Here is a 27304-nt window from a genome sequence, read left to right on the forward strand (position 1 = left end):
TAAGTGATTTGTTTTGAATGTGTCAGGTTATGAGCTTGACGAATGCTAACATGAATTTGTTATATTATTAGGTGAGTGTGATGAATCCAGAGTACAGCGATAGTATCATTGTGCCAATTTGTCTTTTCCTGACGTTTACAGTCTTAATTTGTGCCCCTGGCCAAGCAGACACTTTTTATGTAATTTAATAGACAGAACACTGAAACTGCTTTGCCACTACTTTTGATTCCCTTAGAGGTTCTTTACTCATTATTTTGATGATAGGAAGTCTTATGTTAAGGCTTCTCCTTAATGATGTGCTGTTGCAAGCCCTCCTTTCCCACAATCTGGAAGAGCACACCAGAAAAATAACATAAGGGGCCTCATCTTGAAGGTTATGCACTTCCACTTTCAGAACGTATCTAATCCTGTCTTCTCATTTTGCTTGTTCAGGGATGCAATAATAGTGTCCCTTGGTAGTGGTAAATTGTCTAAAATGAGGACTCAGTTGTCCGTGTCATCCATCCCATTCTTTTTTTGAACTTTTTTTTTTCCCCACAGTCTTTACTTTTTTCTGAATGCTTTGTCACTCGTGTGTGCGTTTGGGGGGGGGGGGGTCATATGAATTAGCCCTCAATCTGAGATTCACAGGCGTGGAGTCAGACAACACGCATTTAATTATAGATGAAGTGTTCAGAGTCAAAGCACAATATTGGAACATAAGATTATAGTTCAAGTTGTTTCTGTATGTGGGTGGGTGAAGTTGGGTATTTTATGGAGATTTGTGTCAGAAAATTGACTGTCTTTCTAATTTTGGTTCTCTTTTCCTGTTTGTGTCCATTGTTGAGGTGGGGGTCTTCCTGTTTTTCAAACTTAAAGTGTGTGTGTGTGTGCCTTATGTTTCCGTTTACTGCATAGGCCGAAACCTAGTCTCCAATTGCCAGCATTTATATTTTATACAGCTTGTTTCATTTACCATTGCAGTAAGAATGAAAAATTTAAATAGTGGGCAAGAAATATGATATTTGTATGAAGGCTTCTCCTTTCGGCCTCTCCCTTCAGGAGTCGCCAAAGCGAATCAACCTTCTCCATCTAACCCTATTCTCAGTATCCTCCTCTCTCACACCAACTACCTTCATTATCCTCTCTCACTATGTCCATAAATCCTCTCTTTGGTCTTCCTCTAGACCTCCTGCCTGGCCGCTCCAATTCCAGCATCCGTCTCCTAGTATATTCACTATCCCTTCTCTGTCCATGACCGAATCATCTCAGTCTGGCTTCTCTGACCTTCTCTCAAAAACATCTAACATGTGTCATTCATGTGATACACTTATTCTTGATCCTATCCATTCTCATCACTCCCAAAGAGAACCTCAGCATCTTCATCTCTGCGACCTCTAGCTCTGCCTCCTGTCTTTTTGTCATTGTTCCTGTTTGTAGCTGGTCTCACCGCTGCCTTGTACACCTTTCCTTTCATTCTGGCTGATAGTCTTCTATCACATAGTTCCCCTGACACTTTTATCCACCCATTCCAACCTGCATGAACCTGTTTCTTTACCTTTGATATTGGTATGAAGACTGTTTTTAATGTTAAGCTATATCCAGGTCGTCTTAGGTACATTCAATCATAGGTCCTACAAATAAGAGGAGTTCGTCTGCAGCACAACGAGCATTTTTCATTCTAGCCTTTTGTAAACGCTAATGAAAGCCCCCTGAATGCAATATTCAGTTTAATGCTGAATCTCTGCTCAGTTTTTAAAATATTTCACTAATTAGACATCAAACGATATTTGCCCTTTTTGTAACCTCCAAAGTTTGTTTTTCAGTTCATTCTTAACAATATACTAAACTCATTAACATTGGAAAAACTTTGGTTTGTGTCATTTCTGTTGAGTGCAGTTCAAAATGCACATACATATATTCACACACATGTTCCCACAGGCCAGCTTTTTTATGAGCGCACACCAATCCCATGATTAAATTCCTGCTCCCATGTGACATGGATAATGGTGTTGCCTCAGGTTGCCACAGCAATGATGACCACAAGAGGTTGTAAGAGGCTCTTCCCCACAGTTGAGAGGAGGCTTGGTATCCATGGTGATCATGACTAAGGAAACCAGTTGTCTCTGACACATACAGACAAATAAACTTGGAAGAAAGCAATATTTCATCATGCATACTTCCTGTCATTCATATTATCTTGAGATTTCTTATATATATCTTGGTAAATTTTATATCTGAAAAATGGATTTATGTTTTTAAGATATTTGAAGTCAGGCTTCTAGGAACCAACCTGTGTCCTTGTCAAGGGGTGCAGTGCATTTACAACAAAAAAATGAGCAGCATATGGGACCCAATTAATTTGGTATGGAATATCAGTTGCTTTTTTTCATGATCATCGAAAGGTAACCTCATTTAAAGTTGAAATAATTGTACTGCTATACAAGGACCCCCTTCCCTATATGACCTATTGAATAGCAATGAAAAGTTCGTTATACATCTACAGACTTAAACTTTTGAAAATGAAGACTTTTGGAACAAGCTCTAAAATAAATCAGTGTGAAATGGAGCGGATGTGTTGAGCTAAGTCATCACCATTACCAAACCTGTTAATGATCTGGATTGGAAGAAACTTTAAATTTAGTTGCTGTGACCTTTTGAACTCAAAAAGATTGGGTTAACAGAATTTATCAAAAATACAAGCAGGGCCATGTATTCGTTGTTGCTGTTTTTAACAATGTTTTGGAACAGTTTTAAAAATGAAAATGTATCCCTCCCAACTCTCTCAGGCTGAGTAGATATGTGGCTCATAGAAACTGCATTCCATCTCCAAAGGTTTTCTGCACTCTACTGTTCTCACACAGAATTGACAAAATGGCACAGAGGCAAATGACGAGTTTTTCATGGAAAATTTTGATTCGTTTTTTTCTAAAAACTGTTTCAAATTTAGTTGATGTCGAGTAACCTAACTCCATCTGTCGCACCTAAGGCTGTAACATGGTCAATTCATTTCACTCCCTCAAACAGAGAAACAAAGTTGATTGGGAAATGTTTGGTGTGGCAAGTTAGAAGATGATGTCAGCCCTAAATACCAGCTATATAATTCAGTTTCTTTAACAAGATCCCTGGTTGTAATGCAGTATGAATGTGATTGTGCTTAAAATTGAGGAAAATATATTTGTTTGAATTTTAATACAAGTATTGGGTGTCTTTCTAAACTTTTGAAAATCACCAGCCCCTCTCAACTTTGACTACACAGATTGGTATAGCTGTCTAAATGAAAAAATAGGGCAATTCAATCTGGGTGTTACCATGATTCACCTGAATCTCATGCTTCCTAAAATTATATCAGGACTGCTCAAAAGGCAAGCAGTTTCTTACCCATATCTGTTTCTGACATTTTTGTTGCTTTCCTGACCTTCTTTGGTTGAATGTATTTTGTCTGGTATAACATCTGGACTGTAATTGACCTGTGTTTTTAGGGGTTGGAAGAGGATCTCAGTGCCCTGTAATCTGCGAAGTATCAGGTGCAGCTAGAATTACACAAAAACATCAAGGGGGGATTGCTTTGCATCACACAATTTGTATCCAGAGATGATCTGAGGGTTTTAAGTTACAGAAGGGAATGCCTGCCAAGGAGGTATGTGTGCGTGCGTGCGCCTTTGTGTTACCTGTTAAGAATTTTCAAAAGCTAATCAAACTAGTTCTCACAGTCCCCCCAATAGTGCAATGATTCGACATCCTCCTTTACCGGATAAATAAAAGCTCATCAAGGATACTGCAATTAAACCTGTATTGCGTGGACTTCTGCTATTGCTTGCTGGTGATGTATTTTCTTTCACAATGTGATTGTAAATTGGTGACATTGTTGACCTTGTCCAATACAAAAGTTGACACTATTATGCATGTCATACAATGCAGCCCTTTCCTAACAAAAAATCCTTATTGTATTGCATTTTTGGGTGTAGACAAAAATGCCTCAAAAATTGTGTACATGTGTGCATAGAGGTCCTTCAACACAGCCTAATCTCCCGGGGGAGTCCTCTTAGGAGGAGGGCTAATCTTAACACCAAACTCCTCGTAACATCTTCACCTCACTCCCAATAGCAGGCCTGGGCCCCTCAGATAAGACTGTACAATTAATAACAGCACAGAACCAGTGCCCACTTTGTGTGTGGAGTGGGAGGGGGAGCTTGCCTTGAGCACATTAAATGTTTCTTGGCCGCTGTGACTAGAAAAGATATCGGGCATCTTTGTGTGTAAGATTGGATTAATCTGCAGTTCTTTTATGCATGTGATGCAATAACATTTCCCATCAACTCTGATTTGCATATAATGGGCAATAAACAACTACCTGCATTTTTTAAAATAGATGACTGTGCTACTCATAATGTTTGGGTTTTTATTCCCTTTATAGGTTTCGGAGACACATAAAATTTATGAAAGCCAAATTACAATTGGCTTAAACTGTTCTTAAAAGACAACAAGCAAACTTATCTAGATGCTCATTTTTCAGAATTTCATGATTCTCGGAGTTCTTTCACTTCCTGGAATTTTAAGACTGGATTATGGGATACGATTTTGATGATTACCAAAGACCATCTTGAATGTGTTCTGGATTCGTTGTGGGTTGCATCATAATTTTCAGCTGTGGAAATAGGTGAGCTGAGATTATAAATATTATGTGAGTAACATGTTACAAAATTGCGTACACTCTGGAATCACATGTACCACCACAGTGAGATTGCCATCCTCATCATAAACCCGGCCATGTCAGCAAAGCACTCTGTCAAATTGCAACAAATAATCTCCTTTAGATTTCTTTGTTCCTACAAAATTGTATGTCATTGTATTACACGATTGAAGTGGCAGTTTGTTTTTTCCTGTCTTCTTTTGTACATGTGTGTTTACTTTCATCCAACTCCTTTGGGCTGCAATGCAGTAATGTTTAGTTTGGTAACTAAATATTGCCTGCCAGGCTTTAAAAACATGGACCTTTTCTGTATTTTATGATCTTTCTAGGTCAGCAGGCTCTGTAGCTTAAGTCTGTTTTTATTTTTTCACGATGGCCTACACTTTGGACACAGCATTGCATGTTGTCCGGGAAAGAGTATGCAAAAGCTTAGCTTTCCACAAATCTCTTAATGATGTGATTTGTAATGAGTTTTTGGCCTCCTTGATCACAACTCTTTGGTCTGTTGCTTCTCACGCCAGTCCAGCTATGTAAACATTTTTAAAGTCAATATAGAGGCAGGAAGCATTAATCAAGGCTCTGTGCTTTGAGTAGCATAGCATTTAATGTGAACATTTAGAATATGCTATGACTGGAGTGTTTACTGTATTATAATGAATGGATCTCCTCTGGGTCAATTCCATTCAACATCAGCCCCCTTTCGTGTTGCTTATGCCTTGTCATTACGTTGATATCTATCATGCCAGATTGAGACTAAAGGCGGATATTTCTCCTGACCAGGCATCTGTCCTAATCCTCAGTGCCCAGATTACTGCTCCCTCCCCTCACTGCTGGATGACTGGCTTGCAGACCGACAGGACTGCGAAGCAAAGCTGAAATAGGTTAAAAGACAGTGGGAAGAAGGAGAGAGGCCTGATGTCACTTCTGTACCTTTGCTTAACTCTCCTGTTTACATATCTCATTGTCAGTCATCTGTTCACTCAACCCATCTGGTGCTCACCCTGGGTGGATCCTAAGTTACAGTCAGAGAACAAAAAGGAAAAAGCCAACAAGAATGTTTCCATCTGTCCTATTTTTGTATGTTTTTTTTATTTTCTTCATTTTGAAGAGAATTTTGCAAAATGGCTGCTGCACCTATTGCCTTATTTCTTCTGTCTTGGGAAAGTATGCAACATCAACATGTTTTTGTTTTTCTTGCTAAGAAAGTCTACACTTTAGTGAATATTGTAATGGCATTAGGTACATTTGGCATGGTTAAGTTTTGCCACTGGGCTCCTTCGAAACATTTAGATTATAAGCATTGAACTTCACTGACCAAGACGTTTTCCGCCAAACGCGTTTTGACGTTTGAATTTTTCTTATTCGCTCTGGGCATTTCTTTTTTTTTTCCGTTTCTTTCCCTCAGTGTCTCTGGCCCTCTATCCCCACATATTTTCTGTTTGAGAGAAGTGCTTGACCTTCTGCTTGTGCTGAAGGCTTATCGTTCAATTCATGTTTCCCAATCTCTCTTGATAGCCCACTATTGTGGTTATTGTTCTGTGTCTCACTTTTTCCTTCTGCTCCTACCTTCCCAATATTATCCAGCCCTTCAGATTTATAAGCCTGTAGTGAACGGCTTGGACACCCTCCACTTCAGCTGTGTGGTAGAGGGATAGATGTGGTCTGGCTGAGAGGCAGGAACAAGAAGAGGGGGTAATTGGCAAGGAGGTGATTTGCCATCCAAAAGAGGATGACACAAAGGATTTGAATGTCAGTGAGCCATTGGCTCAGATATTCCTCCCTTTTCCTTAAGCAGCAGGGAAGTTTGGCTATCTCTTTTATTAAGGGACAGGGAGAGGCCAGATGGAACTAAGTAAGGTCAAAATTAAATTGGGCAGCCAGAAAGTGACTTAATTGAAAGATAGCTCACAGGCAAATTACTTTTTAAGGATTATTTGCAAACTTTAAGGACTGACTTTGCCCTAGGTTTTGCTATTAGTGAGCAGAATGGGATTTGATCTATGCCATCAGCGATATTCAACTCACAGATGGTCATGCAGAAATAAAGCAACAGACCCCTAAATAACCCTGTGTGTTGCAGATGGCTCAGTGTCAAGACTGATAGTCACCAACCAGTGTTAAGTTGCCATGTGTTTGAGCTGAGGAGGGCTAGGGGGCAGAAGGGGATTTTACACCCTACTTTGTGCATGCATGTGCACCTTAACTGTGTGTATATGTTTGTTTGTGACAGGGATTAACATATCTCTGTAATGCTACGATGTGTTGCGTTAGCTTTGTCTGTTAAGACAGTTATGATGTAAAGTGTGCTCTATGGTGGTAAACGGTAGTATGGACTATAATGATCCAAGGTCAGGCCACATTCTTTTGTGTTCATGATGTGGAGGTTTAAAAATGGACACGGGTTATTAGCCATTCCAGCTAATTTAGCTGTTGACTGCCATTATAAATGTTCTTCTCCAATGACATGAACAAAATAAGCGGCTGTGCTTTGATTTTTAACACTTCTGTGAGACCTGTACAGATTCTGTACAGTCTAATGAAAGGGAGACTGATTTTAAAAATGTTGCTATTACGTTCCTTTTTAAAAAAACAAGATATTTTCAGGATAGCTGTAGCTTAGTTGGTAGGGTGGGCACCCCCTCTAATCAGAAGGTTGGCAGTTCAACTCCCACCTCCCCCCTGTCAGCATAATACAAATTCCTTGGGAAAGAAACTGAAGTCCCAGTTGCTCCCGATGGTCAGGTTTGTGCCTTGCGTGTACGTGCGTGCGTGCATGCATGCATGTGTGTGTGCGTGCGTAATCTAGTGTAAAGCGCTTTGGAAAAAAAAAAAAAAGGAAGGTGATCAAGTTGCTATATAAGGGGTGACGATGTACCTTGATGGTTAGCTATCCACCTGTGAATAGCAAGAAATAACCCCACCCCCACACATACATAAGAAAAAAAATCAGCAACAATTCCCAATCTCCAGATATTGACCAAGCAGAGTCAAGAAAATGTCATTACTTTTTAATATTTTAATATCAAATAGAAATAATACATACACAAGTGAAGCGGTGGTGACGCATTGCAACATTTTGTCCTGCACTAAAAATAAATGATGTTGAAATGAATCTTGACCAAACAGACATGCCTATGCAAGTCCAGTGGTTACGTTATTAAGACATACAAAGAATATCACAAGTATTTATTTATTTATTTTTATAGTAATCACATTTTACAATTTAGCATTAAACTAACCTTTCAATGGTAATAATCATTCACAAAATAAGAGCTTGTAAATAAAAACAACTTTATTACTTTGTGACCAAAGGAAAAGTCATTGCCACTGTTTTGAGTTAAAGCTTACAAAAAAAAGTTTGGGTAACACTACTACATGCATGAACTACCTTATCTATTTAGTGCAAGATATTACCAAAAATATTTAACAGTATCCTCACATGGAGCAGGGACTTACTTCAGTTATATTAACAATAGCTGTGATTAATTGCATCCAGCGTCACTGTCCTGCAATTTGTTTTTGTGATGGTTATTCATAAAATATTGCCGTCTGAAATCTGAGACTTTATTACATCTGAGACACCATGTCTTTGCCACAGCCCCAGTCCCCCATGATTTGACTTTCTGTGTAACTTTACCACTGGGTAGCAATACATATTTTGCGTCTACTTCATGTGTGTGTACTTGGCATGTCTTTGCTGCTTTCCCAGTCACTTCAGCAAAAGCAGATTCTACTCATTGATGCTGTTTTCTTCTGCCAACTGTGTAAATATAGTCAATGTGAGTAAGTAGAATATAAAGAAAGCTGTTTAATTTAATCATCCCGCAAGACAGCAGATGCATGCCAGCTAAACTGGTTCCATGGTTTCTGTTTTCAGTTTCAAATTTATTAGAAACTGATAGCTTCTACCAGCCATTGTTATTTTGAAAAAGAACTTTATGCCCCTGGCTGCTTGGAGAGAATTTGTCTCAAGCAAATAAATAAATAAATAAATACATGAATAAGCTATCCATCTCAAAACATTTGTTCGCCTGCCAGGGCCTTCACAACCATTAACACGATTAGGGAGCACACAATAGCAGTGGTTGCCGTTGCCCCCCCCTCCCCGCCCCCCACAGTATCCCCCTCATTTTGTTCTGGCTCATTTGCCGCTACAATGCAGGCAGTCAGAGGTTTGTCTGCACCTCCTCTCCTCAGGGAACTTATGCACAAATCCTCCCTATGCCGGCAGACAGCAATAGCATATGCACATAAAGACACACATGCAAAGGCACAAATTGACACAGAGAAGCTTAAATAACCAAAAATGATGGAATTTACTCCATTGGCAGTAATGCTTACAGATGCATGCATGCAGACTGCCCTCATCTTAATACATCCTGCCATAAAAACAATGATGTCTAAGGAAAATATGAGAAACTCCAAGGGCTAAGAGATGAACAGAATTGGTATAAATGGCTTCACTTGGCACAGGTCAGTTGAGTGGATGCACTGAGAGCACTGCATTGCTGCAGGGGTGTTGCTTTAGGCAATATATTTCTGAACACCAAATAGCTTTTAATATTCATAGCTGTCAAAATCATTTTGTGGACCCAAAAACCCCAACAAAATGGGGGGCGGAGTGGCAGAGGTAGAGCAATTGTCTTTGGAACCGAACATTCCTGGTTTGATTCCCAGATCCTCCTATTGTTTTGAAGTGTGGTTGAGCAAGACACCGAACCCCTAGTTGCTCCCCTGGCACATGTGGATGGCAGCCAACTGCTCATGGTTCTTCCATGAGGAGTTAATTGCAGAGAACGAATTTCCCCATGGGGATTAATGAAAGATAAATTGGTATTGTTAAATTATTAATTATTATAGAAAATAAGAGGCATTGAGCCAAAGTCAATCACTGCAGTTGGTTTTGGGTTGAGTTGTTGAAAGATATTTAACATGGAACTAAAATGGAGAGAATTCCTACGCCTTTTTACAACCCCCGCTTTGTCATTCAATTTAGTCTCGGGTATCCCTCTTGCCTCACCCGCATATTTCATTGCTCTTTTCATTGTAAACCACCTCATCTCCTTTCCCATCAAACACAAATGATCTCCCCTTGCCCTTTATCAAAGTAATAAAATTTAATAGCATCCATCTTGCGTTTTTCAGCGTGAGTACTCAAATTTAACATGGGTTGTATATTCCATTAACCGCTGTTCATCTCTGTTGACCCCCAGGTTCCGACGGATGTTTCGATGGGTCTTTTGGCAGAGCCTCAGGTGGCCATGTTTTGTAGTAAACTCAACATGCACATCAACGTGCAGAGTGGCAAGTGGGAACCAGATCCTTCAGGCACCAAGAGCTGCATCGGCACCAAGGAGGGTATCCTGCATTACTGCCAAGAGGTAAAGAGTTAAAGGAATGACTTTTTCATTTTCCAGCACAATACATTATTAACATTTGGAATCCGCAGGTTCTGATGTTTTAGGATCATATAGACCCACACCATGAAGTATTGTTTGTATTGTGGTAAATAAATCCTAACTGAGGGTGAATTTCACGTTGGGACTGGAAGTCCAGATATTATCGGGAGAATGGGGGGAGGGGGGGTAGTAAATCAATTTCCATATCCTGTGTAAGAACCGTTTGAATTGTCCTTTGCATCCAGATCATGTTCATGATGATTGCAATGGCCTGTTTGTTAAGAATCATTCTCATTTGGCTACAGATGCTGTAATATCCGGAATATTTACTGCAATTTCGAGACTATTGAGCGCAACTGATTATAAGCAGCACCAGCTAAAAATAAATGAATAAATATGTATACATATAGGCTGCACTTGTCTGTAAGCCGCAGGTGTCTACGTTGTAACATGAGATATTCATAGGGAAAGTGCCACACAGAAACATGATTTTTAAACTTTTCATTAAACTGGTAATACTGGTAATATCCACAATTATACACTGGAAATGTTTTTTTTTTCCCGAACAGTGCCTGTAACAAGGCTGATGAAAAAGATTAATAATAAATAACAAGGAAAAGTTTATCTATCCATTTTCCATCCCCTCTTTGTTCAACCCAGCTGAGCGCTATCTTTGTCTTCCTCTTGTGCACTAAAACCATCAGTCGTTGTCTTCAGTGTCGGCATTGAACAGCCTCAGAATTTCACTGTTATTTGATTGGTCTGATGTGACCAGGCTAAATGCCTTGGTGGCATCAAGCTCGTTAGCCCTCCAAAATCCATAAATTAGCCACATCATTGTTTAAGCTGCAGTGTTCAAAGTGTGTGAAAAAAACTAGCAGCTTATAGTCAGGAATTTACGGCAAATTGCAGTTCCCAAGTGTTTATTAAATCCTGAGTGAATAATTCCACAATGATAACTTTTATTGTTGGGATATTTTGCTTCAGTTTTTGGACCAGATGAATAACATTTAGACTATAAAGCTCACATCCTCCACGCATTCAACAATGATTGAATGCAGTAACTGCTGATTGAGGGCTATTCAGACCAAGCAATAATTGGTTGCAAGTAGTTTGTAACTTTTGCATTGTCCAAAACAATTCCTACTTTTTTTTTTTTTTTTTTTTTTTTTAACTATTTCAATTAGCTGGAGCAAGTATATCCAGCACACAAAAAAATAATGAAGTCAGAGGCAGGCAATAACACAAATGTGAAGCTTATAGTCTTGCTGTATGTTTTTTTTGTTTTGTTTTTAAGTATACTGTATGTTAGTCACCAAATTCCACAGGTTAGTTTACCAAATTAATTTTTGCTCGGAAATCAATCTGCCCTGCGTCCATGTTATACAAGTTGTGGGTGCTGGCCACTGCCCAGTCAGGAAAAATATGGAACCCAGGAGTTGGTGAGATTTTGTATAGTTGTTATGCATTAAATATTAATTGGCATGCTTGAGCAACAAGGTTTACTTGTATCTTTCTGGAGAAAAAAATAATCAAATATGACCAAAGGAAAAGTAGCACAGGGCACATGTTTATTACATTCTTTCAGGTGAATGGATGATCTTATCAAACTAGTACCATCAATAATCAGGAGTGATTGAACTAGATTTACTCTTAAGATTGATAACCAAAGAAGTAATGGAATGAGTAAAGTGGCCATTTTTCTGCAGTACAATTTTATATCCCTTCAGAACACTGATTATTCCTGGACTCTAACACCTCATAACACATGCATTTTTTTCACTGACTTAGTAAAGCATTAAATTGCTGTACAGTTAAAAATCATTTTCATTTAAATGGCTAAATGCTAACTTGTAATATCAGGCACAATGAACATGAACTTTGTGTGACAAAAGTGGATTTTGGGGTATAATTAGTGAAGCATATCTCACCAATCACTTACATATCCTAATCCTCATTTTTGCGAATAAATAAAAAGATATGAATTGTAATACAGCACAAGGGAACCTAAACTTACAAAATGCAACAAGTGGTTGAGATTTCTCTCCAAGTTGTAAGTTACAATTTCTTAGAACACTAATTATAGCATTTTTGTCAACTCCTGTACCTTTGGGACCTTTTCTACAAAGCATGTAATTGCAACTTATTGAGTTTGGCTGGTTGGACAATGGACAATGGCACATTATGGCTATAAATTGACTGAAACTGTACTTTCAAAATAGTATGGGTTCCATTCATTCATTTATGTTATATTTATTTTTGCTTGCTGTTGTCTTCCTAACCCACAAGATAATTTTTAAATTGGGAATATTCTAACAGTACAGCCAGTTGCTATGTAACTACATTTTGTGAGAGGGAAGTGACATGAAATGTCAGATAACAGGGGATAATTGATAAGATTTTCCTGAAAAACTTGTATCAAGGGTTTAAAGAAAAGTAAGTTCATTCTTATCATTGAAAATAAATCCAGTGATAAGAACAAATTCTTACAATGTTAGTTTTCATTGATCTATTTTAAAGCTGACTTGGCAAGGTGCAACACTGTTTCAAGCGGTTTCTCCCCTCTTTTGAGAGATGATGAATTTTGAAAATCAGGCACAGGTGGTATTTTGAAAAGGAATGAGGAGAGTCTTATCCACTGTATTGCGCACAGCCAGATGTCATGAATGGCTAAGACAGAGGTGGCCAACCAGTCTGAGACCAAGAGACATATTTTTTTTCCTGTGTTACCGCAAAGAGCCCCACGATACACATGGGCACACATGAACATCACTCCATTCCTTTTTTTCACACACAAATACCTTTGCAAAGCAAAATTTATTGAAAATGTCACACAACACTATGATAGTGACAGAAATTGTCTTCTACAGTACTAAGACCACAAGTCTTTTCAACAATATATGTACACTGTCTCACACAAACAAACTTCCAGTTCAACCAAGTCCTCAAACATAAATATAATCATTTGTGTACAATAGTACAGTAGTGTTCTTCTTTTTCTATGTATGTTAGTGGGATTTCTGGCATTCCTTGCCTTTAACAATTCTCTTCAAATCTGGCTTGTAGTTTGTTGTTGCCAGTTGAAGCAATACTTTCACTTTGGTGTCAGTTAGAACAGATCAATGCTTTCATTTCACATGTTTAAGTTTGGAAAGCATAGACTCACAGGCATATGTTGACTCAAACATTGACAGTATCTTAAGTGCAGCCCGTTTTACATTAGGGTATTTTTCCGTTGGCACATTTTTCCAGAACTCAATGGTCCCTTCCCTTAAACCAGGTTTCAGTTGGTCCTCCTTACAAAGATCAATCATCTCCAACTCAGCCGAAGCCTCATCTGTGACCAGCAGAACTTTCAAATAATCCGTCTCAGCATTAAATGGGTCAACGAAGAACGTAATCGGAGGCCTTTCAGTTATAGATCACGGAACCGGGACACAAAGTTTTCTTGGGCTTTCAAGGCTTTCAATATCTAGCTCTTTGCTTATTCAGGGCAGCGCTGGTGACTTGCCTTCTGGTTTTTAGCAGAGAAGGAAAATGCGTTGAATCTCCCTTTTGAATTCGCGCCTTCAGTTTGTTGACAAACGCAAACACACTTTGCACCAGGTCAGGCAGCATTTTTAACTTACCCTGCAAGGTAAGGTTCAGCCTGTCCAAGTGACACCGCATATCGATCAAAGAGGCCAGATCCATAATCCATCGAAGGTCAGAAAGCTCGGGATGGTCCTTGTTCTTCTCTTTTGTGAACAGTTTCACAGCATCCAAAAGCTGAAAGAAGCAAGAGAGTACCTGGCTTTATAACAGCCACCTCACAGTGCAGTGCAATGGCAGATCACATGGAAGCTCTCGGTCCAGCTCAGATTCTTTAATTGCTGGTGGTTAAGCGGATGTAGTTGATGATTTCAATCACAGGTTTTATGACATTGTGCAAATTCAATGATTTAGACATGGGTTGCTCCCTGTGGATGATGCAGTGGAAATTCCAAAACTCAGGAAATGTTTGGTCAGCTTTGCACAGCCTCACTATCCCGTTCACAGATCTAATCATTGCTGGCGCTGCATCCGTGGCTACTGCAGTTAGTTTTTGTATGGGCAGATTATGCTTTTGCAAATGCAGCAGTCATTTTCTTCTACATCTATGCCACGGGTTCTATCTTTTAATGGCACTATATCAAGGAGTTCTTTGATTAAACAATTGTATTGCCAACTGAGGCTTGTCTTGTATGTCACAACTCTTATTTAATGCAACATTAAAATACTCACATGCTTGAAGGTCAGAGTGCAATTGTGATTCAATAGCTGTGCTAATGTCTGATATTCTGTGTTTAACAGTGTGGCTGGACAGTCAGACATCTGATACCATTTGTTTTAGTTTGTCATTTTCAGGAGAGAAGATTTCAACAACATCACAGAGGCATTTTTAACTAACTCTCCTTCAATGTATGGCTTTTTGGCCCGTGCAGTGTTCCAAGCCAGTTGATACGATGCAAGCATTACGGTCTCTGAGTGCTTTGTAATTTTTGGACAAACCGTATCTGCTTTACTGCCTGACTTTTTAAATTGACCAATTTGTGCTTGCAAAGTCCAGTCCCTTTCAGAAATTCCTTGTTGTTGGCATGGCATGAGTTGAAGTGGTGCTGAAGATTTGAAGCTTTGAAATGTGCTAATGATGCCTGACATCTAAGGCAGAATGGCTTGCCATTGCATTCAACAAAAAAATATAAACTCTCTCACTCTGATAATAATGTCCTGTGTTCATCTTCATAATTTTGTTTTGCTGTGCATTTTTTCCCTGCCATTTTGAGGGCAATCTTGACTCAAATTGTTTACTCAAATGATCTTGGTTTTACTGGGAAACGGAGGTATTTTCACCCCACGCAAATGCACTTTTAACAAAAATACCGTATCAAACTCAAGCGAAGTGAACTGTCACATTAATAAAACACAAACTTCAATATGAATGTAAAAGCTGTATAAAACCAGTCAAAGAGCGGTGGGTTGGCCAGGTCTTGGCTCAAAGGAACATAGATAAAATTCAACAGTCTAAAAGCAGGAAGAACTTTGGCAACACCAAGGTAATGGAAAGATCAAGAAAATGCATAATAAGAAGGAAGGTACCAGGAAGATTAAGGTGGAGTTCCCTGATATTCTACATAATCTGCAAATGAGTAGAGGACTTTTTCCCCAGTCATGATATCCACATGGAAAATTGAAAAAAAAAAACAGACAATAGAAATCTCATATTGATGTAGAAATTCAAATGAAATAATTTTGATATTATATCTCCAAATAGTGTAACTGAGAATACACAATCATGCTTTAGTCTGTGACTCCTTTGAAATGTTAAAGTGTTTTTTTTGCATGTGTGTAGGTGTACCCAGAGCTTCAGATTACCAATGTGGTGGAGGCCAACCAGCCAGTGAGCATCCAGAACTGGTGCAAGAAGGGGCGTAAGCAGTGTCACAGCCACACACATATTGTGGTTCCCTACCGTTGTTTGGGTGAGTCTTTCATTGCTTGTCCCAAATTATTTAGCACAAAGATTGGTTATTGTAAGCAAGAGACTCCAATAGAGATGACAATCTTACACTCATATCAGGAGTTGCCATAGCAACAAAAGAATGTATGGGAAATCTGTGGTTCATATGTCTTCAGTTAGTCACACGACTGGGCTGAATTATTCATAAATATGGATATCGTCTCTGCTGCAGTGGGAGAATTTGTGAGTGATGCCCTTCTGGTTCCTGATAAGTGCAAATTCCTGCATCAGGAGCGCATGGACCAGTGTGAGAGCCACCTGCACTGGCACACCGTGGCTAAGGAAGTGGGTACACACAGAAAGACACTCCAAATAAATACCTGTGTGAATTTAATGAATGTAATTGCAAAAGCTGTAATGATGATGATCAGCATGTTGAAGTTCTGATTTGAGCACTCTGGGGTAATGTGTCAGAAAACACCCGAAGTTAAACATGTTTAAGAGGCTCTTTGATATGGGGATACATTGATTCTAAGTTTGTATCATCTATCATGTGTCGTTTTGCTAATTAGGTCAAATCATTTCACTTTCCTAAATGTGAAGCTGTTTTTGATACACTTGCGTATTAAAGGACCTTATTAAATATAAGGAGATAAAAGAAAGAAGTCAATAAACTTAAAAAAAGAAATAACACATTTTCTTTTTTAATTTTTATTCTTTGCAATTCTGTAGTCCTGTGCAGACCGCACGATGAATCTCCATGACTACGGGATGTTGTTGCCATGCGGCATCGACCGTTTCCGTGGGGTGGAGTTTGTTTGCTGTCCCATTGAGGGAGAGCGTTATGCTGACAGCACCGAGCAGGATGGCGATGATTCTGATGTCTGGTGGGGTGGAGCGGAGACGGACTACTCTGACAACAGGTACAAACATTCATAGGCAACCTCAAGCACACTCGCATGAATGAGGGCAAGTTAGCAGTGGTGTAATGCATCCAGGATCACTTGATCATAGATAATGCAAAATACCCCTTGTAATTCAGAGTACCAGTTCCCTTTTCATTTTCATTCCTCCTTGGGTTTCTCTCTTCATGGCTTCACCTTTTTCCCTCCTATTGCATGGAGGGTGCATGGTTGTAGGTCACAATATGTTGCCCTGTGATCGATTGGGGACCAGTGCAGGGCGAGCCCTGCCTGTAGCCCAATGACCGCTTTGATATGCTCCAGCGACATTGCCACCCTGAGCAGAATAAGCAGTATAGACGATGAATGAATGTCTCCCTTCTTGCTCCAAATATTTTTTCACTCTTTTCCAAACACATTGCCCTCATAATGTCTTTTTATCCCTCCCCCTCAGTATGGTTCGGGAGCCTGAGCCAGCAGAGCAGCAAGAGGAAACCAGGCCATCTGTAGTAGAGGAGGGTGACGACGACGACGAGGAGGAGGAGGAAGAGGTGGTGGCAGAGGAAGATGATGACGAAGGGGAGGAAGATGAGCTGGATAATGACCAGGATGGAGATGGAGAGGAGGATGATGAGGTGGTTGACGAAGAGGTGGATGACGACATTGTTGAAACGCTTGACGATGATGATGATGATGATGATGAGCCCACCACCAGCATTGCCATGACAACCACTACCACCACTACCACAGAGTCTGTGGAGGAGGTTGTAAGGGGTGAGGACAGTTTCTTTCCATTTTAGCATATGTGCGGGTATTTGTTTTATTGTTGGGATTGTACAACCCTTGCAGAGACCCCTTTATAGCATAACATTTTTATACTGCAGTTACAGGTTTCTATGACATTAGATGCATATTGACAAGCTTATATGTGCAAAATGCCAAAAATGCTTTTCCGCATTATATACACTTCATGAGCCACACAGGTAAATTCCTGCTGTCAATTTTCTAATTATATTCATTATCATGACATCTGCCATCTCATTGTGTATCGATAACTGTTTTGCTTCCATTGGAATGGCTCTACCAGATGTGCTTCTTCAGATTAGCATTAACTGCGTCACACCACCTGTGTAAAACAAACTTGTTTTTGAATCACCAAAACTATTGCTTTATTAACAGGTAAACACTTGAACTGCTGTATATAAGACAGCCTGCAACTAACGTGGCATTCAATGGTCTCAAGACCTTTTTAAAGCAGGCACTGCTTTGTGAAAGATGACCAGACTGTGAGTCTGTGTTTGTTTTTTGTATATGTATGTACGTGTTCTCTAAGATGTATGCTGGGCTAATGCTGAGACTGGTCCATGCCGGGCCATGCTGCCCCGCTGGTACTTTGACCGCCAGGAGGGTCGGTGTGCTCAGTTTATCTACGGCGGCTGTGGAGGCAACAGAAATAATTTTGAGTCAGAAGAGTACTGCCTGTCTGTCTGCAGCAGTGTCAGTAAGTCCTGCCAACAGCAGCTGAACCCAACCAGCTGCTCATTGGTTCATTGGTCTGAATCTAAGATGTATCCAGCTCTTGTTTGTCTCTAACTCTCACTGTAACTCGCTGTCTGTCAAAGATCAGCACCAGCCAAAGGCGCAGTTTTAACCTCAAGCAAATCGTAAAAACTGTTGCACAACATAGGGTTAGATGATGAAAATATTGCTAATTAAGACACAAGTGAGAACTATAATAGAAATAGACAGCAATATTATGGGGCAAGGCATTGCAATAACTTATTCGTCTGATATATTAAAACTAAGAACTTTAATAAATTTTGAAATGCCTACATCAGTTTATAACCACTGGGAGGTTCGATGAGACCTCCAAACAAAAATAAACTGCGTCTGTGGTATGAGCTGCAAGATATAACACTTGATCAAGTGTTTTAAATGTTTTCTATCTTTTGGCTTTCTGGCTCACCCTTTTTTCCTTTTCCTTAATGTTGGGCCCATTAAGCAAATGATGCATTTTCACGTATAGACAATAGACTTCACCCCTTACTGTGCTTTTATGGATGATTCACATGTTTCCAGTACTTGTGATCTCTTGTGTCAGGCTGTTTCCACCTTGGAATGCAGAGCAAAAAGCAAGCAATTGTTGTTATTATTATTACTATTATCATTTTTATTATTATTTTTTTTTTCAGGTTGTCTGTAGTTATTTTAACAAAAACAAATTTGGAACTAGAAGTTATCCAAACGTTATTGTGAGGACTTTCAGGTTGTGGGTAAGGGGGCCGTAAAATACGGAAATATTAATAGCAATATTTTTTGTGTTTATAATTGCTTTTGTTTCTTTCATTAATAACAAACAAAAATTATAGGTTAAAAAAACTGCTTGGACTCTTAGTTTCTGTGTTACAGCTCCGACTTGAACAAACAGCAGCTTGTTTATAGGTTGGAGTTCCAACGAATGGGCTACTGTAAGTACTTCGATAAAGTAATGAATGTCAGACTGTCTCCAGAGCCAGTTGGGAAGTTTTGTAGTGTCCAAGTTAAGGATTCATTTTATGAAGCAAACCGTTTAATTTGCTTCACTGAGCATTGGATGTTCTGCTTATTGACTATTTTCACATTTGGGAATTGGCTAGACATAATGTGTTCTAAGAACTGATGTCACAAAGACTGTATTATACATGACTAGATTTCAGTAATTTGATTTTTTTTTTTTTAAATGAAATTGCTAAACGTGCACTTAATATTTTGATTTAAACCATGGTATGATCACATTTCTGGGGCATACATCTTCAGCACAAAGATGAGGGGTAAGATAAGTTAGAAGTGATTTTTGAAGTAATTCTTGAAGTCTCGAACCCCTGATTACTTATTTTATAATTGCCAATAAGGACAGTCAGTTCCGCTCTTTCATTCATTTTAACCTGGCATCAAATGTCCTTTTACTGCGTTGTAAAGTGAACCATATGCTAGGTACTTGTGGAAAAGAATTCATTACCTAGAATTTCCTTGGTAATTGTGGAAAAAAAATATTATTTAGACATGCTTAACTGAATTGTAGAATCACATGAGTATGACTGCTCTGATTTGGAGTTCGGTGATCTTGCTTAGCAGGTCTGTGCCTGATTATATCAGTCATGTCGGTCATACCATCTTCTCCTGCTGCAAAAAGGAAATTGTGGCATCTCTCTCCTTGTGTTTTTATTTCATCAATATGTGTGTATCCAGACAAGTGTGGGAATGTGGTTGTCTTGCTTTGAGATTTAAGGTCTACTGAATGACGTGGAGATGAGACAATACCACAGTGTCTCCCACTAACATACTTTAGCTACAAGCCATTCACATGTTTTCACCTCAGTCAGCCCCAGTAACACTACTGTAACATTTTAATCAGCTATGAATAGAAAATATATGGTTTAATAATGAAATGTACTGTCTGTAACTTTCAACTCTTGTACCTTTGTTCTCCATCTGAACTTTCTGGAGCGTCTTTTGTCAATTTTTGTCAGTTTAATGAGAAACTTTGCAGAAAGGTTGTCGTTTGGAAACGCTCAACCAATGCTCTTATTTTTATTCAGCATTATCAGGTTGCATGGAATATACAGAGGAACTTGCCAGGGGACAGACATTGTGACAGTGAGAAGTCAAAATGACCTGTTGATATGCACTCGTTCAAATTATTATAAGTAATATCGTATTCCCTGAAGACCATTTTTTTTTTTTTTTTAGTCTATCTTTCCATCCATCTAATAATCCTTAAATGAAAGGGACAGTATCTATTCAGTTGGATAATAATAGTTTTGTTTTGAGCTAATTTTGGTGGTAAACAGAGGACAAATGACTGAAATTGTGTCATCACAATATTCCAAATACAGAAGCCAACATCAACTGGTGTTTTAAATCGCACTATGAAAGAGTCCCTTACAAAGCAGTGGGCTTCGGTCTGAGTGAATAACATTTCATCGTTGTTTTTGTCCAGTCATGCACTGTTGGCAGACATAAACAATTTCATGTGACCTTCACACCTTACACACATACACGCGCACACAAACACCAGCCACCACTTTGATGGCGCCTAGAAGAGATAATCAACTTTCCACTGATTAAATTCAGGTTTCACACCATGAGTGAGCCATTTTTATTTCTGAGCGGTAAGAAGTTAACAAGGATTCAGTGTGCTTCTGAGCCCACAGCGTGAATTCCTGTATCACTGTTTTGGCTTGGGTGCCATGTCACACTGGGTCTGAATTTCAACAAATGCGAGAGTGGTTTTGTTCCCCCTCTATAAAGAACTTTGTGCCATAAAGCTTGTTTGCGTTTGGGTGACTCTGGCTTCCAGCTATTGTTACTGTCTTCCGTTCTTTTGCCCTTGATTTCATACTAACCCAATTAACCCATTTCAGCCACTGTGCTTTGTGTTGATTTGCTCCAGAGTGATGCAAATAATCTGTGATCATGTGTACAGCAAAAAGGTTTGCTTCAAACAAGTATTTCACATCTCCCTGAACCACTCTTTGTTTTTTGTTTTTTTTGTTTTTTTCCTCTTTCTATTTGCAGTACCTACTGCCACACCCAGCTCCCCGGATGCAGTGGATCACTATTTGGAGACCCCTGCAGATGAAAATGAACACGCCCACTTCAAGAAAGCTAAAGAAAGTCTTGAAGCCAAGCATCGTGAGAAGATGTCTCAGGTATTGACCGAGAAGGAAAGATCCCTATCAGAGCATTGAGTCAACACAGCACTAACTCTTTCCATTTTTATATTGTGACTGATTCTTTTGAGGGAGGGAGTTGGATTTTTTTCTCCCTTAAATAGTCACTACAGTCTAATATACCCGTTTTACTCTGGTGCTATTAGAGAAAAATGAATACATTCACATCATCTTGCGAAATAACATGCAACTGTAATCTCCTATTCATTTATACAATTTACACTTCCTGCCACTCGTTGATAGAACTAGTTTTGTTAAGATGTCAGACCCAAACTAGTGGACTAAATTCAAGGGAGCTGACAGGTCCCTGCTCTTGATCAAGACAGAGAACATGTGGAAAAAAATAATTTCAGAAAGTTGTTCAGATGTACTCATATTTCTGCAGTTAGTGTATGATTATTTATTATGGATAAAGGAAATGAAGGACTGCCTTTGTAGAACTGAAAGAACAAAATGGATGAGGAAAAAAATTATGTCCAAAGAGGATCTTTTAGAGTGGATGGGTCTGTTGATCCCCCAGGTGAGCTGACTGAACCATTTCCTCTTTAATTGTAGTCTTTAATCAACCAGGTCACTGCTAGAGAGCCAGATGGCACATTACACGTTTCTAGAGCAGACAGGGACTCAAACAGACTTGCACAGAATTAAGAGGAAAGTTTTGCCTGAGTTGCCAAAGGCATCATTTCACATAGTTGACTTCACTTTTCACAGATACTGTGGGGTCACGGTTTTTCATCAAGGCATAACTGAATTAAAGAATTAAGCCAGTGAGCATAATAGATTGGATAGGAAGAGCAGGAATGTATGGGCATCTATCTGAAGAAGACTTATCCTATCAAATGAACGCATACGTGCCCTGTTAAAAAAACAAAAACAAAAAAAAAAACTCCCGGTTCTCAATCTGAAAGGTTTATTTACCCAATCAGAAGGATCTGAGATTCACCATCTGCAGTCCAGATGTTCCCTTTTCACTACCATATGTCAGATGAATTTTCCACCACTTACACAGCTGTGGAAAAAAATAACTGAGCGTAATAGAAGCAGTGTAAAAATAAAGTAAATGGCAAGTCATGGTAAGGTTTTTCCATCCTCTTTTCAAACTCAGGTAATGAGAGAGTGGGAGGAGGCTGAGAAGGAGGCAAAAAGTCTTCCACGTGCCAGCAAGAAGGCTGTCATCCAGGTAACAAATGTATATGCCGAGAACAAAAGACTGCCAAGGGTTTTTGCTGTCTTCTCATCACAGCACGCGTTTGCTTGCATGCGTTCCCAGCGTTTCCAGGAGAAGGTGGAGGTACTTGAGCAAGAAGCAGCAAGTGAACGCCAGCAGCTGGTGGAGACCCACATGGCCAGAGTAGAGGCTCTACTCAATGACCATCGCCGTTTGGCTCTAGAGAGCTATCTCACTGCTCTTCAGCAAGAACCACCCCGGGTATATATGCGCACACACATATTTCAGCGATCTGATCTTTTTTTTTTTTTCAAAAAATGCTAATTAGTTACAGTCCCATTGTCAACCAATATCAAACAGTAGATATAGATAAATAAGATTTTTTTTTAAATTTTATATTCATCACATTTTTCACTTTTCTGTTCGGAAGTAATTAATTTTGTGTTTTTCTCGTTCGTTTTTAATTAGATATTTTTCCCTCTTCTGACCTGCATCAAAAACTCTTGGTTTTTTTTTGGGGTTTTTTTTTTTCTCCCACAAATAGAGCCATTTCTTAATAAGTAACTTCTGAAAACTAACTCAGTCAAGGATTTTATCAAGATCATGTGTAACAATAAATAAATAAATACATAAGTAATCCAGGTTTGCTTTTGCGCGGACTGAATTAATTTATCATTGTGTTCTTCCTGTGCTCTTCACCATCTGCCATGTCTTTATTTTTTTGTAGCCCCGCCATGTCTTCAGTCTGTTGAAGAAGTACGTTCGTGCTGAACAGAAGGACAGGCAGCACACCCTCAAACACTTTGAACATGTTCGCATGGTGGATCCCAAGAAAGCTGCTCAGATCAGGCCTCAGGTACCGTATCCAGAAAGACATTCTCTCAGGATGTGGGTTTTTCCACACGTTCTTGGAGAAGGAGCACAAATACAATTGGTGCATGTGTAACAGGTGCTGACTCACCTGCGTGTCATTGAGGAGCGTATGAACCAGTCCCTGGGACTTCTCTACAAGGTGCCCGGTGTAGCTGATGACATCCAGGACCAAGTTGGTGAGTTTGTCATTTCATCACATTTTAATCCACGTTGTCCACTATTTTTTTCTGGTGCCCTGAATAAATGACTATTTTAAAGAAATGCAAGTCAATGAAGTGTGCCAAAAGATCAGAGTAAAGATCAAAGACCTAATTTGCCAAAACCATAAAATCACCACAGAAGTGAAATAAAATTGTACTTTTGAACATTTCTTGCTGAGCTAGACAATAATCAAGAATAAAAACTGTTGCTTGAAACTATGGAGACTTAGATGTACTGTATATCATCTGGGTCAGTATTGATGTTAAAAACATTGATTTTTACTACAGAAGGGTTTATCTTGTATTGCTGATGTTAAACTGTATGCCTCATTTATTTGAGTATTGAATAAATGTTATCAGATGTATTGTTGCGCACTGTGGAATTGTAACACTGTCACAGAATATATTCTGGGGGAAGCACACTGTCCTGTCCTGATTGTAGGATGTGTAACAGCAGGATTGGATGCTCAAAATTCCAGCCCTACAAAATGTATTGTTTTTTTTTTTGTTTTTTTTTGATAAGAACATTGGAGCCATTTGGCCTAATTCTTCATCGCAGAGTCAAATTAAACTGTTTGCAGTGGAGATAAAGCTGTCTCCCTCCCCTCCCTCCTGCTCATGCATTTGCTGGTTTGTGCGGGTTTTTCGGGTTTATTTGAGTTGCATGCGTCACTCAGCCATCTGTGTCTCTGTCTCAGACTGTAACAGTTTGTACTGCTGTACAAAGCACACAAATGGAAACACCAAGACACTTCTACAGAAAGAAAACATTGGTCATTGCTGACTCTTACTTTTTTTTAGGTTGAAGTTAACGACACAGTCAGATATTTTTAAAAGCAATGCTGAGGCTTTCATTATGTATTCTTTATTTTTTGGAAAACATTTTTTTTTGATGGCGTAGTTTTTTTTTTTTTTTTTAATTAGTACTGGAATTACATTCAGATAAAACCATCTGTTTTTTCAGAGCTTCTGCAGAGGGAGCAGGCAGAGATGGCCCAGCAGCTGGCCAACCTGCAGACGGACGTGAGGGTGAGCTATGGCAATGATGCCCTGATGCCTAACCAGGAGCTCGACGATGGCCAGACAGATCTTTTGCCTCAGGAGGACACATTGGGCTTGGGAGGAGTTGGCTTCATCCACCCTGAGAGCTTTAACCAGCCCAACACTGAGAACCACGGTACCTTTCTGCAGTACTTCTAGCAATGTCCACATTTTTCCTGTTTCACAATTACTGAAAATTACAATCTGGAAAGCAATAAACACCTGATTTGCAATTAAAATATTTGCCATTTTGAAATTATTATTATACATTTAACGCCTAAAAAAATGATTTGATGGAATTTTATGTCTTTTCTCCCCCTAGTTGAGCCAGTGGACTCTCGTCCCAATCTTGGCCGAGGCATCCCCACACGGCCAGGTTTGCGATTTTCAAATGGTCATCCTGATATTGCAAACAGCATATACATGGAAGTCCAGATATTGAGGCAGTCACACCCTGTGAACCCCCATACCGATTATTACTTGCTGGAAGTGTGAACGAATCTGACAAAAAATCTGACAAAATCTGACAAAACATGTGTTGGTGATATTGCATGCAACAGAATGTTCTGAATTCCTAAGGCTTTAGCAACAGAGTTCTGTGTCTTCACTCTGAGCTCTATGACCTGAAAGACTTGATAGTTCTTTAAAATCTAGAACAATTCAAACATTGGCACAAGAGCTGTTAAGTAAATTGGTTTAATTGCTTGTTGGTCCCATTTCTGGACTGTGAGTGGGAAGTAAATGGATACATAAATGTAAGTTGGAAGTAATTGTGCCTATTCACAAAAAATGAAATGTCTATCAACAGTAGGCACTCCTTTCCATTTGTAAACCACTCAGTGAAAATTGCTAGCTCTTTCCCTATCAATGGTTTTCATGAAACTTACAAGGCAGTGTCAGCATTTTGACACAACAGACTATTATGATATGATTGGTTGGTAGTTGACAACACCAGTTTTTTTATGCTTTCGGCTTTTCCCTTCAGGGGTCGCCACAGCGAATCAACCTCCTCCATCTAACCCTATTTTCTGTGTCCTCTTCTCCCTAACTAAGACAAGTAGACAACAACAGTAATCTCCTGATATACTTTTTTTTCCACCTCTCTTAATGTTGGTGGATTACTGGAAATCATTGCTTCACATCTCCAAAGCCACAGGCTTTGGCTTTTAGATTTGTAACATAGCTGGGTATACTTAAGTGACTTGTATATGTGATGCTGTATTCAACTCATACTGCTGTTATATTCAGCTCTCTGCTGTTGTGCTTGAGTGAATGAATTTGATTTCAGAAAGTGGGCATGATAGAGCGAGTAAGCAGGCAAGTGTCACTGTTTATAATTGATAGTACCTCTCCACACCTTGCCAGTGACTGGAATGGAGATGGAAGCTATTCCTGAGATGAGGAAGGATATTGAGGACAGGCAGAGCACCGAATACGAAGTTCACCACCAGAAACTGGTAAACACCAAGCACTTTCCTCTGACACACACATCATATACCCACAAGGGCTGTTTACTTACACAGCCCAAAGAATACAGATGTGCTCAAATTAATTGCATTTTTAACACAACTTGTCAATTAATTGCTTTGTTCCCTTATCCCCCACATTCTATGACCAATCAAATTTCTTTCATTCACAATGGGCAGTCCTTTGTGTCAGGGAACCTCCTTAACCCAACTGTTTGATTTTATAGCTTCAATTACTGCAATTAAGGCCCTTCAGGATTATGAGTTTATGAGGGGACTTTTCCTGTCAAATAATCTAGGTAGTTTGTATAGACACATGCTGGGATGAGAGCTCTAAGATGGCAAGATGCACCCTCGCTCAATTTGTCATTCAATAAATTTTGCAGATGTCTTTTGACAAGATTTTCATCTTGATTCCCTGTTCATTCATATATGCTGCATTTCCACCACTGAGTCGGAGTAATGCAACCTGTAGAGAATCCATCGTTCATGTGGCCGACATCTATATCATTGTAGGGAGAAAATGCCATGATAACCTCTAATGGAAACAATAGAATTTATTGAATGGATTACGGTTTGCATTTACTGGTTTATGCCTTTTCGTCATTCATGTTGAATCATTCAGTGGAATGTCTGTAGCCTCTGTTTACCATCCTTTAGTTGCTACTAACTCAGTGTTTTGACAGATTTAAAAGAAAGTACGATGCAGAACGATTTCCTTATGAAAAACAAAAAGAAGGATTTAACTCAGAGGATGCAAGCAGCTTCGGTATAGGATAGGCGTAGATATTAACCTTGTAACCTTCAAAGTATGTAATTTGTTTGTGTTAATACTTCAACCCCACCTTGGACTTATTGTGTGTACGTGATTGATACATCTTTCCTTCATCTCCCGCAGGTCTTCTTCGCAGAGGATGTCGGCTCCAACAAGGGCGCCATCATTGGCCTGATGGTTGGTGGTGTTGTAATTGCAACAGTGATTGTCATCACCCTGGTGATGCTCAGGAAGAAACAGTACACCTCCATTCACCATGGGGTAATTGAGGTGAGAAACAACTGATGCATGCCTGTGTGTGCACAAGCTGCTCAATATGACAGCTACAACAAAGTGGAAAACAGCTGTTAGGTAGCAAAGCTCTTTCATGTAAGCATGCACATGGAATTTATTGTCAGTTCTGTAAGCCCATAAATACAGGACACAGGACAAGATTGAAACACAGCAACGTTTCAGCCTTCAATTCCCTCATTAGTGAGAATTGGATTCAAGCCAGGCACTTATTTATAACATTGGTTCCTTTATTGATTGTCCTCATTTATCATTTCAGAATCATTTATTAAAAAAAAAAAAAACTAGTTGTCGCTACCGGATGTAATTGTTTTATTCTGCAGATT

The 27304-nt window shown here is 39.3% G+C and overlaps 1 protein-coding gene across 2 annotated transcripts in view; it reads left to right on the top strand.

The window, feature by feature from the left end:
* The window catches only part of appa (amyloid beta (A4) precursor protein a), a 36073-nt gene that overhangs the window by 5872 nt on the left and 2897 nt on the right, over positions 1 to 27304 (top strand). The window contains exons 2-16 of one of the 2 annotated variants that reach the window (XM_086148107.1): positions 9886 to 10053; positions 15443 to 15572; positions 15783 to 15895; positions 16283 to 16473; positions 16907 to 17226; positions 17786 to 17953; positions 21010 to 21143; positions 22270 to 22344; positions 22435 to 22593; positions 23060 to 23188; positions 23282 to 23381; positions 24370 to 24582; positions 24769 to 24822; positions 25812 to 25903; positions 26811 to 26957. In XM_086148107.1, the coding sequence (XP_086004233.1) occupies positions 9886 to 10053; positions 15443 to 15572; positions 15783 to 15895; positions 16283 to 16473; positions 16907 to 17226; positions 17786 to 17953; positions 21010 to 21143; positions 22270 to 22344; positions 22435 to 22593; positions 23060 to 23188; positions 23282 to 23381; positions 24370 to 24582; positions 24769 to 24822; positions 25812 to 25903; positions 26811 to 26957 (2193 nt within the window). The remainder of the gene's footprint in view (positions 1 to 9885; positions 10054 to 15442; positions 15573 to 15782; positions 15896 to 16282; positions 16474 to 16906; positions 17227 to 17785; positions 17954 to 21009; positions 21144 to 22269; positions 22345 to 22434; positions 22594 to 23059; positions 23189 to 23281; positions 23382 to 24369; positions 24583 to 24768; positions 24823 to 25811; positions 25904 to 26810; positions 26958 to 27304) is intronic. The other variant, XM_086148108.1, reaches the window with a different exon arrangement.

This window comes from Fistularia commersonii, chromosome 6 (genome assembly GCF_037954325.1).
Source record: "Fistularia commersonii isolate RoL2024-O1a breed Wild chromosome 6, RoL_Fcom_v1.0, whole genome shotgun sequence".
Lineage (NCBI taxonomy): Eukaryota > Metazoa > Chordata > Actinopteri > Syngnathiformes > Fistulariidae > Fistularia > Fistularia commersonii.